This window comes from Netta rufina, assembly GCF_964035555.1.
Source record: "Netta rufina genome assembly, chromosome: 4".
Taxonomy (NCBI): domain Eukaryota; kingdom Metazoa; phylum Chordata; class Aves; order Anseriformes; family Anatidae; genus Netta; species Netta rufina.
The window spans coordinates 7,463,011-7,477,574 of record NC_140127.1 but is presented as its reverse complement, the minus strand read 5'-3'; the positions used below and the strand labels follow the sequence as shown (position 1 = coordinate 7,477,574).

At 43.9% G+C, this 14,564-nt stretch overlaps 1 protein-coding gene across 4 annotated transcripts in view; it reads right to left on the bottom strand.

Annotated features, from left to right (window-relative positions):
• The window catches only part of PPP3CA (protein phosphatase 3 catalytic subunit alpha), a 190,983-nt gene extending 176,663 nt beyond the window's left edge, over positions 1-14,320 (bottom strand). For 2 of the 4 annotated variants that reach the window (XM_084286298.1, XM_084286299.1), the window contains exon 1: positions 13,977-14,320. In XM_084286298.1, the coding sequence (XP_084142424.1) occupies positions 13,977-14,034 (58 nt within the window). In that variant the 5' untranslated portion in view covers positions 14,035-14,320. Of the gene's footprint in view, positions 1-4,295; positions 4,316-13,976 lie in introns of those variants that run through there. The other 2 variants (XM_084286297.1, XM_084286300.1) reach the window with 2 other exon arrangements.
• Positions 14,321-14,564: the final 244 nt, after the last annotated feature.

The following is a 14,564-nucleotide window of genomic DNA, read 5'->3' as shown; positions in this document are numbered from 1 at the left end:
CAGCTGCTGTGCGCATTAGAAGCGTTATTACTGCCACCAACTATTTTCTTTGAACAAAGACAAAACCTTGCACCTTTGAAGACAGGTTTTTCTCTGCTAAACCTTTAGGGAGGCAGTTAAAATCCTAGCCCTGTATCAAGGCACAGGAAGAATCCACTGCCCTCACACAGCCCTTTATTTCTGGGGGAATCACTATGGAACCGGGGTTCATCTTTGCACAACTTCATTACATTCACACTTCAGGCAACAATTTTGGAAGTCCTGCAAAACTCTGGTGAATTTTTAATACTTGCTGATAAGATTATTTATCTCAAGGAGTTGCTTTATAGTTTCAGATTAAAAATGGCCCAAGTTGAAATCAGCTTTTAACCTTGCCCGATATATATATATCACCGCATCAGGAAACAGATCAGTTCGTTCAAGAAGATTTTCATGATTATAACCCCACAGAAACAATTTCCTCCAGTAAAATATTTGTGACTATGACAGGTGCCCACTTCGATAACAAGCCTTCTCTTGGCACGGCCTCTACCTCAACAAAAAGAAGAGGGCATAAGTGTCAAAGCAATTTAGGAAGAAATGCCTTGCAGCATGGCTAGAAGAAAGACTACTGGAATATCCATTCATGCTTACGGTAAACGTGTATATGCCATTAACAGCACCTGATGGTTGTTGGGCTTTTTGTTTTGCTCTTCATTTCCACCTATTCAAAGCACCTCCTCAGCTCTTCTTGGGTGTTCAGTTGCCAGGTTGCAGTACCTGTGTTCACCCTGTTGCCTTTTTGATTTGTTCAACAAGTACCTTTACGGCAACTCTTAACATCCTGAATCCCTCTTTGGAGACCAGAAGATTCCCCATAGCAATGACTCTTCTGACATACACTTCTCTAATAACAAATTCCTAGGCCAAAGACGTATGAGCTGAACCAGCGAATCCTTTGCTGGTTCTTGTTCTGTATGTTGCAAAGACATTAAATGTATTTAAACTTCTTTCGTATGTTGTCCCATTTCTTATTATACAGTATGATCTATATGAGCACTGAGGCAATTCTCACTTCAAATTACAGTATCTGAATGCCTATCATTTTCTTCCAATATATCTATCTAGTCAACTGCACAATGCAAGAAAGCCATGTTTCCACTACAACAACAAAAAAAGGCCATTATCCAGATTAATTATCTAAGAATTCCACATAGAGAACTTGCTCAGAACTTCTACAAGGGTAGTACCAGTAACTTCACTTAACGTAGGTTTGATTTTATGTTTATACATACAGCACTCAGGTGTTTCCTAACTAGCCCTGCATGGCAATGTGTACCTTCACAGGGAAATAAAAAAGCATGAGAAAGCAGCAAAGAGAACTTCAGATCTGAAAGACAAAACCTTTTTCATTACCACAATTTTCAAAGCTTTTTAACTGATTGACAGCAATCTCAGTTTTAATCTTCATGCCATTATGAAAAGATCAGATGAACCAAAGACTAGTAAAAGATAACTTCCATCCAGTAATTGAAAGAAAATGGACCTTTCTGGCCATCACGTCAGAAGCCTTGGTAATGACTATGAAAAATTCACATAAAAGCTTTTTCCAACTTCTCTTAGAGTTGCCCAAAGCAAACTACAGTGGACATACTTCCTGCTCCCCCTTTTAAGTTCCACAAAATGTTGAAGCTGTCAATGCTTGGAAAGTTTTGAAACTCATCAAAAGTGGTCTATGCAAGTGTTTTGCCAGCTACACTGCAATCTACATATGGATATGTCAATTTCTGTAGAAATTGAGAAATAAAATACATAATTCTCCAATACATCATACCTGAGTGTTATTTCAGAGTAAGTATTTTATGGTGGATCCTCATAATCACACAAAGCATTCTTCCTGTAGAAGATCTCATTATCAGACCCAACTGTTCATTTTTAAAGGAAGAAAGGTTTCTCTCTCTCATGTCTGGTCAAAAGGCCTGTGAACTGATAAACTGTGCTTCAATTATCCATTTAAAAGAATTCAGTGAAAGATGATCACAGAATCATTTAGGTTGGAAGGGGCCTCAGGAGGTCATCTGCTCAAGCAAGAGCCACCTGGAGGAGGCCAGCCAGGACCACATCCATACAGCTTTTGAATATCACCAAGGATGGAGACTCTACAGCCTCTCCAGGCAACCTGTTTCTATGTTTCACAACGCTCTCAGTAACTCAAAAATGTTTTCTTGGGTTCCCCTGAGCCTTTTTTTTTTTTTTTTTTTTTTTTTTTTTTTTTTTTTTTTTTTTTTTTTAACTCCAGGCCAGACAGCGCCAGCTCCCGCAGCCTTTCCTCAGAAGAGAGATGCTCCAGGCCCTCAGTCATCCTCATGGCCCATTGCTGGTCTCTCTCCAGTAGCTCCGCATCACTGGTGTACTGGGGAGCCCCGAACAGGACCCAGTACTCCAGGTGAGGCCTCACCCATGCTGAGTAAAGGCAAGGATCACCTCCTTGACCTGCTGGCAACGTGCCTCCTAATGCAGCCCAGGAGGCTGTTGGCAAATTCTCAAAGATTACCTATGAAAAAAAAAATCCATCTATTTCAACTCCCACAGAGCCAGGGAAAAAAAAGAAGTCTAATACATATTCAGAAACCATAGCAACTGGATTATAACCAAAAAGGTATCTGCAGAGTAACTTTCTGACTGGCAGTACTTCTACAGCTAGGCCTAGGTTAAACAATGTCCTACAGCGAAGTATTGTCTGTGAAAATAGGATACAAGACGTGAAGTTCACATTTTGTACAAAAAGTACAAAAAGTTGGGTTAATAAGGGTGCTATCCCTCCTCTTGTGACATGGTGTATGTGGTAAACAGGTCCTGTTTATGTGTGAGACCGGTGCCACCTGGGATTCAGAGCCCTGGAGAAGCAGCAGTATCTTGTTAGAGTGTATGAGGACACGCTATTCCCTCACGTGCAAGAACTTTACGTGTATAAATTTGCTTGCATTTACATTTCACACTGGAACTGCCTGCTGTGACATTTCAAAAAGCAAAAAGATGAGTGAAATAGCATAGTCCTGCCCCACGTGTCCAGCTCTGGGCTCCCCAGACTGGTTGGGGACCTCAACTGTTGGATATGGTCCTGGGCAAGTGGGCCTACGGGCTTCAGCAGGGGCTTGGACAAGATGACCCCCAGAGGTCCCTTCCAGCCTTAACCCCCCCGGGACCCTGAAGTTGTCAAAGCTCATGCCTTTTAGTTACAAGTGACTGAGAAACGATCTTTGATGTTAAAGATAAATTGTTAAAATTAAGGATATCTTGTGACCAAAAACCACCATACGCTCACACCTGCTAAGGTAGAAGATCACCCATAAGTTAAAGCTAGTCCCTTAACTGAAATGAATGCAGGCTCATCCCCGTTTGTAACAAAGAAAAAAAGTTTGTTTTTTTTTGTAGTTCACTGTTCCTTGTCCTCCACCAAAAGTAACCTCATATTGTACACTCAAAACAACCACCACCATGCACACAAAGATCATTCGCAGATAACTTAAACCTACTTTAGGGCTGTACACACAAAGTATCACTAAAAAAGTTTCACCAAGTGCCTTTGCCAGTTTGTTGATTCAGCCCAGCTCCCTTGTGGTTAGGGCACAGCGGCCCGCCCCGCTGCACACAAACACCTCTAAAAATCCAAGGTACCCACCTGAGCCAAAACAACTCATTAGGCAAAGCACTCCCAAAACAGCTCCGTGCTTTCAGTTTCTAAGCAAGCCAGGACTCCGTGCGTAATGCTTCACTGCCCTTGTCCACTGCAGCCTTCATTCCTGCTCCCAAACCTCCCCAGCCGCATGGCCAGCACACCTGATGAGGCTGCTGGCCTCCTTCCTAGGCAGGCAGCTGCTCACACCAGCCACCACCACCCCGCTTTCCTCTTCCCCCCCCCCCTCCCCATATCCTTATTTTTGTGCAGCACAGAGCTACAGGTCTCCCAACGAGGAAAATTACGCTCTTACACACATCTGCTATGTCCATCTTCCGTCCTACCGCTGTGATTTTAATATTAGGACGTACTCTATTATGCCAGAGAAATTGTTAAGCAAAGCAGACTACCTTTTATTTAAGGCAACCCAGATGCATTCACTACTAAATAAAACTCGTTTCCACGTGAGCAGAACACAGGAAAAAAACAAAACAACTTATACATAAGAATGGCTCCTATGTGTTTTTTTAGTGATAAAAACATTTATACGTGTATGGAAAACATTTTAGACAATTTCTGAAGACACAGCAACAAAACAAACTATTGCTTGAGCTAAAGAGCCACACAAACAACTCACTTTTTGCTTGCCAGATGACAGCATTGCAAACAGGAGCGTGCTTTGCTCAGGGTGAAAATAAGAGACAACGCTGTCCTGCCTAAGCCACAGAAGGTCGGATATAACAACACAGTTTACAGTGGACAGAAATCAGGCACTGAAAAGGAAGAGCAAAAGCAAAACCGTAAGTCACAGGATGACGACTTGATTCACAGTTTACTCAAGTTAATGAAAAGATTCCAACTCCTGCAGATTTCAGCGGGTTATGAAACAGGTCCTGTGAAGGGAAGCGCTCCAAGTCACAAGCAGCAATGCGATATTTTGATACCTAATTGCCACCATTGCCCACGAAGAAATCCCTGGTGTAAAGTAGAGAACAAATACAATAATCTCGCTTTCTCATTTTAAAATGGCATGAAAGGAACAATAAAAAAAAAGTTATTGAAGAGAACTAGATTGTTCCCAGCTGTTATCATAAAATACTACAGCTGTTCGTGTCATTGTAGCTAATGACCAGTTGCACTTTTTCAAAGATTGTAACACAGTATGACCATTGTAATCTACATCAAACTGAAACTTGGCAAACATCACGGAAAAAAAAAGACCAAAAAATTATTTAAATTGCTGTGTTTGATGTTTTAGTTGTGTTTGTGGGTTTTGAGGTTGTTTTTCTGTGTGTGTGTTTGGGGGAATGGCTCTGAATTTTTGTCTGAATGGCTCAGCATTCAAATTGTCCATTATTTTAAATTGCTTTAAAAATCACTGTAAATGAAAGGTATTTAATTATTAAACTTGTCTCTGCAGGAATAAAAGCAGAAATAAGCCAGAAATTGCCAAATTTGTTCCAAATTTGCTGAGTAGAACAATATCTCAAGTCCAAAGTGGATGATGAAACATCTTCTCTCCAAGGCCAGCAAGAGGGTGGGTTTCCCCATCTAGAAGCTTTTAATTGTTTTGTTAACTGTATATGTGAACCAAATCAAATCTTCCATAAGGATTCAAACACACATGCAAAGAAAATGTGGAAATAGAAGAAAAAAATTAAAGAGATAGATGAAGAAAGAATTTTCAGAGACATCTCTCTACTGGAACAGTACTCCTTGACAGATGGAGAAAAAGCTAGGGGAAAAGTATGTATGCCCACAAAAAAAAAAAAATAAAAAAAAAAATCTCTGCAGAACCTGGAATATACTATTTCAAGCAATTTCATGTAATTTCCAGAGAAAATACATTAGCATATGTTTCTCTCTAGCCACGTGCTTTCCCCTCCAAAATCACCCATATAGGATTATAGACCAGAAACACATCCCAAGCTCCTTTTTTTTTTCCCCGTGCTGCTTTTTTTTCCTCGTTACTAATAAAAACACTGATTTATTGAAGAAAACCAGCATTCACTTTACCACCAGGTTTTCCATGTCAGAAACAATTCCAGAACTCCAAACGCTTTAGAAAGACTACCACGCAACCATACACGGCATATATCCTGCTGCATAGGAACTGATCTGGGACGTTATAACAAGTAACATACAGCCACAGCAAAGAAACGTAAAAAGCTCAAGAACAGGAAAACCAAGAAGACAAGGAGCTCAGCCTCTTCTTCTCCCCTTGAGCTATTTATCCAGACCACTAAAGATTTATTTCAGAATGATGGGTAGTCCAAAACACAAACAACTCAGGAACTTAGCTTTTATCTGGCCACACAATTACTTGGCTGTCACTACCAGCAAGAAAAAAAAACACAACTGTGTATAACCTACCTTCATGAGGACACTCACAAATGCTTAAATTAAAAATTAAGCCCTAGTCACACTAAATTAGGCCAGAAAACTGTAGTTGGGATTCTATTAATTAAGTCTATTGAACAATGCCCAGAGTGAGTGCTAAAGACCGTCTGCAACATCGCATCTGCATAACCCATTATTAACACGTGTTATTTTCACCATTCCAATCACAAGGTCAAAGTGCACTTCCTTTCTTGTGGCAACACTGTGCAGGCTTGATATTTTTGTGTAATTGGCAAGAATCAGAGCCAACATTATAGCACAGTTTGCTCTGCAGGGGGTGATTTCCTACTGATTTCGTTGGTGAGAACTTCACCACCACAAAAAGGTAACCTGGCTTTAGGGTTCTGAATAAATTCTCTGGTTAAACCTGTTGCCATTTTTTCCCCTCCAGTCCATCAACTCCACACTAAGCCACATGTATCTAAAAGACTGTCTGGAGAAAAAGAGTATGGTATAGAATACCAGCGTTTTCATACCAATGCTTGCTTCATCCCATCAGAGAACTTCTTGATTTCGAAAACCCCAAAATGCAAACTTAAATTATTTTAATCAATCCATATACGCTTATCTGAAAAATGGGGGAAAAAAAGCTATCAATATTGCTAAGGCTTAATGCAACTATATTTTAGGAGAGTTTTTTCTTATTTCTTTGCCACCAAGATTAATCTCTATACAGACTAGGCTCTATACCTTTAACACTTTGACTTTAAGGTGGAGGCTTTGAAGTTCACTCATCCATGATGAACTTCACTTTTTTTCAAGCAAGTATTACCACCTTCATCAAATCTTACTTTCCCTTGCTAATTAATTTCTGTGTCGGGCTGCAGAGACACCAAAGCATAAGTGCTTACACTGCTTCTCTTCCCAAATTAACTAAAACCACTAATGACCACGCTAGCCCTCACATAACTTCTTGCAAGCTACATGAGTTAAAACCAGGAGCCATGCTGTGAGCTTCCAATGTTACTGCTAAGCAACCTGCAAGCGGCAGCTGAAGTGCAAAATACAGACATCCTTCTGGGACAAGCTGGGCAGAGCTTGAGTAGCACACTGATAGTGGAGCTAGTCACTGAAAAGAAAGCTACGGAGTCAGCAGCTGGCTGCAGAATTACAACAGAAGTCAGAGGAAGAGTCATAACACACTTCCCCTGTTCTCACACGCTTCCCCAGGCACCTAGAGATGCATCAAAGGCAATACGCTGTACCCAGCGCACCTCTTACCTTAGGTGAAGTGCATCCCAACCACAAACAGGCAGCACTTAAGCTGCTCAACATACGGCACCATGGGAATTAAAAAATAAAATTAAAAAGAATACAAGGACAGAGTTTGAACAGGAAAAGAAGGAGCACACTGAAACTTGAGAGGGAGAAAGCATTAAGAAAAAAAAAGACTGAAAACAACAGAAAGCTGCAGTGGAAGTTCAGTATAGCACACCTTGATTTCTAAGTACAAAGAGGTTTATTTGTTAAAATTACTGTTAAGCAAAATATTTTCCAAAGCTTCGTGAAAACCCCTACAAAAATCTACACCTTTAGCATGTGCAACGCAGACACCCCACCCACAAACACCCAGGAATTAACTCCTAAATAAAAACATCACTTTTGACCTCTGGTGCCTTTCCACTCCACTCTTTCTCCTTTCCAGCTCCAACTACAAGCGCTATCAACTTGCAAATTGCGTTGGCATCATAATTAAAATCTTAACTAAGACAGTCATGTTCTCCTCACACACCAGTGTTGCCATATCAACGTGAACATGCCTAACCTCGCTAATAAAAATAGGCCTCATACTCAGCTTAAAACACATGGAAATGACTGTCAAAGAGATCCTACTCTGGGGGTGTTACTTCAACAGCATCGGCTTTCTGGTGGGGGAGTAAAGTAGTTTGGATTTTTATCTTTGAGATTAAAATTCACCACCACGGCACCTATCGTCCCTGTTTCTCCACACATCTCTTCCTCCATGCAAGGAATAACTGGTTAGGAGGATGTAGCCAGGGTACAACACTGCTACACTGGCAGCTAGAAGCCAAGTAGCAGATTATTCACCGAGCCCCGCTGCTGCACAAACTAGGCCGCACAGACGCTGAAGTGTTTTTCAGAGCCGGGATGATGCATTTCACCATTATTGACTGAGAAGCCATAAAATGCTCTTTTACAGGGTAAAGTCAAGGTAAATGACTGATTATCAGAACAGGAAATGATTTAAGCATTCAGCAGAAGAAACGATATGTAATGGCAACTTGCATTTGACTCGCGAAACCACATATAAAAGAGTATCAGAAGGCACCTTTCCATGAAGGTGATTTGAAGTGGCTTTTACTTCAGAAACTTGTGGCTTCTTTTATGGCATACTTGAGAAAATAAAAAAAGTGTAAAACAGTATCTTTGTGTCTTAAAATACTCTTAAGGGAGTGCTTTTCTCCATATTCTTTAAAGCTCTAAAGGAGGAACTATCCCCCACACCCTGCTGCTTCAACATCACTGCGAAGCCTTAAATGAACTAACATTCATACTTGATGGAGTACCAAACCTAAGTTGTGTTTCTTCTGTACTTTAAGTAGGAGCTGCCCAGCAAAACAGAAGGAGCTGAAGAAAAGAGGATGAGTTTGGGACATATAAGCTACAATAGACAAATAAGCAGCATGCTAAGGTATTAACACTGCCCAAGATAAATTTCCTTAAGAAATACCAGGCGAGAAGAATCGTGAGAGTTCGGGAAGACACGGAACTATGAAGAATAAAGAGAGTATCAGGTTGTATACTCAGAGATAAATATATTTTGTATTTTATCTTCCTGCCACAACCCGCACAGAGAAGCGAGCGTAACCATGTAGAATCTCTCATCTCCAAGTGGGATGCACGCAATGGAAGTAGATACCATTGAATTTGGGAATAGATAGCAGGGAGGAAACAACTGCCCTGCACAACATTCCCCTATGGAAAATTACCTCAACTGGCTCATATTTTCCACTGAAGTTAAGCACTGATAACATCCAGCATGAACTCCTCTTTCAAGTTTCTCACCACCACCACCAGTGGTATCAAACGCACCACTCCCCTCGCTGGGCTCAGCCAGAAAGAGCACGTAACAGAAGACAGCTTTAGCCCACACGGAATTCAGAAACATAAAGGTTTTAAACACACAGATAAGGTAGTTTTTTCCCCCCTTGCCTCATATCAGTCCAACGCACGAGGAAAGTCTCCCACCTATGCAGCGCAACACGAGTTGCATAAGAAAGGTGTCTTCCAGTGCACGCGTGGTTCTTCCTTATGCAGTAAAAGGCTTGCTGTTTCAGTACAGCCTTATTTACAAAATTATCTTAATGAGTAAGAGGTACGGAGAGTTCACAAATCAAAATAAATCACCAGTTTAATTACACAAGCGTAACTGTCAAGCGCTGTACTTTGCTTTTATTTAGGTTTCTCATTACTACGCTCACGATCCTTTACGCCGAGCGCTGTGCACCAGGCACACGTACACAGGTTCACAGGGTGCCAGACACACACAGGCTGCCATACCCAAGTGGCATCCAGCTGACAGAAGCCATGTTTTTTTTTTTTACAGGCATTAACGGAGTTTTGACCATGAGATGCAAGAACATAGGGGTTACATGTAAGAAAATAAGCCAGCCTTGTTTTGTTTTCTAAGTACCTGTAAGATAAGGACGAAGTGAGCACATCCACTCATTTTCTGTCCTCAACTGCTTCTCCTACAGCTTGTTTTATGAATTTACTGGGGGTCCATGCTTACAAAGGTAGCAAAGCCAAGGGGGAACCACCCTAAAAAGGATGAGGAGCACACAGCTCAAGGTGGGTTCTCCACTCGGTAACATCGCTTAAACCTAGATGCAGGCTCCCTCTGAGTGCATTCTTAAGCATTACAAGGATAAATTGAATTAATTAAAAACAAAAATAGAGTCAGCGTTCCTATGCCAATAGAAACCACTACAACGCAACTCCCTCCTTTCCCTCGCGAGGATCAGGCAGATATTGAACTTCCAGCACCCTCAGAGGAGGGGCACAAAACAGTTTCATCTCCGGCCACTGGCCAGCTGTAACTATCCAAGTAGCACTTGGATATCCTCAGCAGAGGTTTCCTAATACTTAGATTCACACCAGAACACATACCAACTGCACCAGCACTACTAATGCTCAGGTCAGGCACGGAACTACCCAAAAAACACAGGACAGCCCAGCATTTGCAGGGTGCACACATGCTGGAAAAAAAAAAAATGTATTTGATTCACAGGAAGGCTTCTGCAGCACCCCTATAAAGACCAGCCTGGTACACCAGCCTCTGGAGAACGCATAGAGGTCTCCCCTGGACTAAAGGAAACCCTAAACTTCATGGCTAATTCCTATTATTGACGGCAATAAACACCAGTTTTATCTTTCATGAATCTGAAGTTAACACTGATGGCTAACATATCGATTGGGAACTGACATTCATATTATATTACAAACAACTGACAGCCCGAACATTAGGAGATCGTTAACAACGCCAGAGTTGGAGATTCAGAGATAGCAGAGGCTGGTGGCTGGTGTTTTTGGGGGTGTCAGTTCTTGCTATAACCTCAGCACACAATGCACAACGGGATTGCCAACACCAAGGATCCAGAGCCATGGCAGCAGCCCATCTGAGGAGCTGAGATGGACGGATTCCATTAAAACTCCATCTTCCTTCAAAGGGGAATAAAAAAAAAAAATCAAAACCAAAAGCACACAACCATCTGACCAGCGCAGAAGAATCAATCACTGTACCTAGCTAACAGCAAGATTTCCAGGAAATACTGCTTTTATTTCTCCGTATGACTATTAGGGCTCACTTTTGAAGTTTTGATTTAGGATTACTCTGCTTTAGAGCAGTATTTCTAGAAGGCAGTAACGCAACACTGAATATTTTGAGGAGGTCAAGTAATCTGACACGCAGCTTTTCCCTCCAGGTCAGTGGGGTTCATATCTTGCTAATGTCAGTAGTGACCAAAAGCTGTTGACATCAGACAGCTGTTCTGTGACCCACGAGGAATGAGCTAGGATTCTCGGTCCAGTTTTTCCTGGACAGGTATCCCCACCTTCACTAGCGCAACCCAGCCCACGCTCTGGCTAGCAGGTCTCAGGAGTTTAAAGCGGTGCAGACAAGGAGCAGCTTTCTCAATCCTGAAAGAGAACTAGAACTTGTAAACAGCTCTGTCCAGGCGAAGGCTGCATCATACCTCTAACGAAAAAGAAAGCAATTTCAATCTGTAAATATGCCAGGTCAGCATTTGCTGCAACACTACGTTGTCCTGAGCCTTGATCCTGCAAGCATTTGCATGTACAGGTCATCTTTGAATGGTCTGATAACTGCAAGTAAGCATTGCTCCTCTACAGGATAAAAAAAATAATAAATAAATCCACAGATGAAAGACGATTTGTCTAATTTTCATGACAATGTACATACCACGTTAAGGAGAGCACAAAAATAAATAAAAAAGTACTACTTGAACTGTAACTGCATGCTGCAGCTTCACATACAGGAACCTCTTTCCCTTTAAGGATACGATTTTGTCAGCTTCACCAAGAGTTAATTTGTTTCTGAAAACTTCGCATGACACACAGACTTGAATTTCTTCTTTGCACCCCTCATTGCACAACCACCCCAGATCTGCAAATTTCACTCAAACCGTCAGATGTAATCGTGCACCAACAGCATAACAGAGGAGAGAGAAGACCAAAACCTTATAAGCATTAGGAACTCCTCAGCCATCTTCCCCTTCTCCCAAAAGTACGCTTTATTTTGGACTGCAATCAGCTTAAGCACGGTTCAGAAAATTCAATAAGCAACGCAAAAGGAGCATGAGACGCAGTTCTCGCCGACAGAAAGATCCCACTCCTCGCTATGCTCAATGGTTTCGGGCAGGGAAAAAAGCCAAGGAGCCCACCTAAGAGGCAGCAGGCAGCCAGGAGCAACCTGCAGGCAGCTGCTGGAGCTGGAAGCTCCCCGAGCGCACCCATCGTTGCGTAACGCTGCCTGGCCGGGGCTTTCACCGGCCAGCTCAGAACTGTTGTTAGAAGGAGACATCTCCTGTCATGCACCAGCAAACCGAAAGGGCTTAAGGCACACACACACACGCATAAATAAATAAATAAGAAATGAACAAGCCAAGCAACAACAACACAACAACCAACCGCACGCATGCAGGAGGAGAGGAGCTTAAGCCAGAGCTTATATCCATATGCTACGAACATCTCCTTTCCAAATTAAGTTAAAACGTCACATGAAATGAAACCTTAAAAAAAAAAAAAAAAAAAAAAAAAAAGTTGCTTTCAAGGTTCTATCTCAGCACCATCAGAAAACCCGGTCTGCCTTCTACAGTATCAGGACTCTCTGGCTACTTGCATGGGTGCTAACAAGGTGTTATTTCCTTTTTTATTATTATTTCTTATTCATTTTCACATTGCAAGCCTACTCCAGTTGCTCACCTCTAGAAAGCACAAGTGACATCCCATGGAAAAGAAGCAAGGCAACCTTTTCCTACCCCCATTATCACCACCAATTATTTTCTTGCTAGATTTCCTTACAGTCTATATGAAGGCAGTGTGGGGTGCCTATGATACAGCAAAGAATAATCCTACTAAGAAATCAGTTTACTGTGTGCTACCCCCTTCAGGTACTATTTTAAGACCTTGAAACGAACTCACTGTTTAATAAAATAAAAAAAAATGAACCGGTTAAACAAATCTTCATGTGACACAGTGACACCAGACAGCTACCAGCAGAGATGAGAGACACCCGAGCAGCATTTCGGTTTCGTTCAGTACTTTCTCAGTTTACCAAAGTCGATTTCTAATTGCATGATAAAATTATTCCTGCAATACCGCTGAGTTTTCTAAGAAAACGGTGCTTTGAGATATCACAGACGTTAAAAAAATATATATGTTAAAAAAAAAAATAATGCAAAAGAGTGGTTGCTGACAAAAGCCATTAGGATGCAAACCACTGGGGGGGCTGTCAATATGGAGATGGCAGTTCCAATTCTGCAGCAATTCTTACTCATGCTGAACACCTACTTCAGTCAAAGGAAGTTCTGTCACACACGAGATCAGGACGTTCGGTCATGTGTCAGGAACAAGGCAGATTTTAAAACAAGTCCAAAAAAAAAATAAAAATAAAAAAAAGGGGGCAGCCAAACCATAAAAGAGACGAAGCCTTCCCAGTAGGGTTTGCTGTACCTAGAGAGGGGATGCATCAGCTAAACGGAGCTGCTTCAGGTCTCTGAAGCCTGCTGCTGGCGTGATATAACTGATTGCTGGAAATATGCTACATTTTTACAGGATGTATCTCGGTTAGGAGATACATTTCCAAGCCACTTAAATAAAAAAATAAAAAAAAAACGTGTCATGGCTGCAATTGCATTTCTCACATCTGCAGTTCCATTTGGAGGAAAAAAGGATAAAAATATAATAATAAAAGGGGGGTGAAAGGCAATAGGAAGCGTGAATAAACAACATGCTGAATGCCATTTACACGGAAGGTTTGGCTCGGGGAAGCGAGGGGGGGGGGGGGCGGTCGGGGCCGCCTTCCCCTGCAGCCCCGCGGGCCGGGGGCTGCCAGCACAGCCCCTGCTGGGGGACAGCCTCGTCGGGGAGCCCTCGGGGGCCGAACCGAGAGGAGGAGGAGGAGGAGGAGGAGGAGGAGGAAGGGGGATGCCCGGCGGAGCTCCCCCTCGCTCTGCAGCCAGCCCTGCGCAGCCTGGGCGCGGAGAGGGGGGAGGGGGGCGGCGCTGCAGCGGGGGGACCCCCCCGGCCCCAAGCGTTGTGCCGAGCCCCCTCCCCCGACCCTAAACCCCCCTTATACCCCCCCAAAACACACACACACACCTCCCACACCACACCCCCACCCCGAGCCCGGCGATGCCCCGGCGGCGGCACCCACCTTTCACCACCCTGTCCGTCGTCGACAGCTTGGGGTCGGTGGCCTTGTGCTCCGACATGTCGGCCGGGCGGCGGCCGCCGCTGCGGGCAGGGCTGGGGCTCCGGCTCCTCCGAGGTGGCCCCAAGTTGCCGCGTCCCGCTGGGTCGGCGCTGCCTTCCTCCCCCCTCCTCCTCCTCCTCCTCCTCCTCGGAGCTCCGGCGGTGGCAGCGGCGGCTTCTCCCCCGCTCCCCGCTGCTGGAGGCGGTCGCCGGCTTCTCCCCCCCCCCCCGCGGAGCACCAGCCGAGGGTCAGCAGGCAGCAGCAGCAGGCACAGCCCCGAGCCGGCAGCGGCGGCCAGGTTGCAAACGCAGCAGCCCTGCGCTTCGCTTCCTTCCTCCGCGGCGCAGCTCCTCCTCCTCCTCCTCCTCCTCCTCCTCCTCCTCCTTAAGGTCAGGCTCCGTCTCCCCTCCCTCCCCCCTTACCCTCCCCGCTGAGCTCTCCCTGCTCGCCCCGCTCAGCTCAGCTCAGCTCCGCTCCCACCGCTCCGGCCCCGTCCCCAGCCCCGTTCCCGTCCCCGTCCCCGCTGCCGGCTCCGCGCCGCCCTCCCGG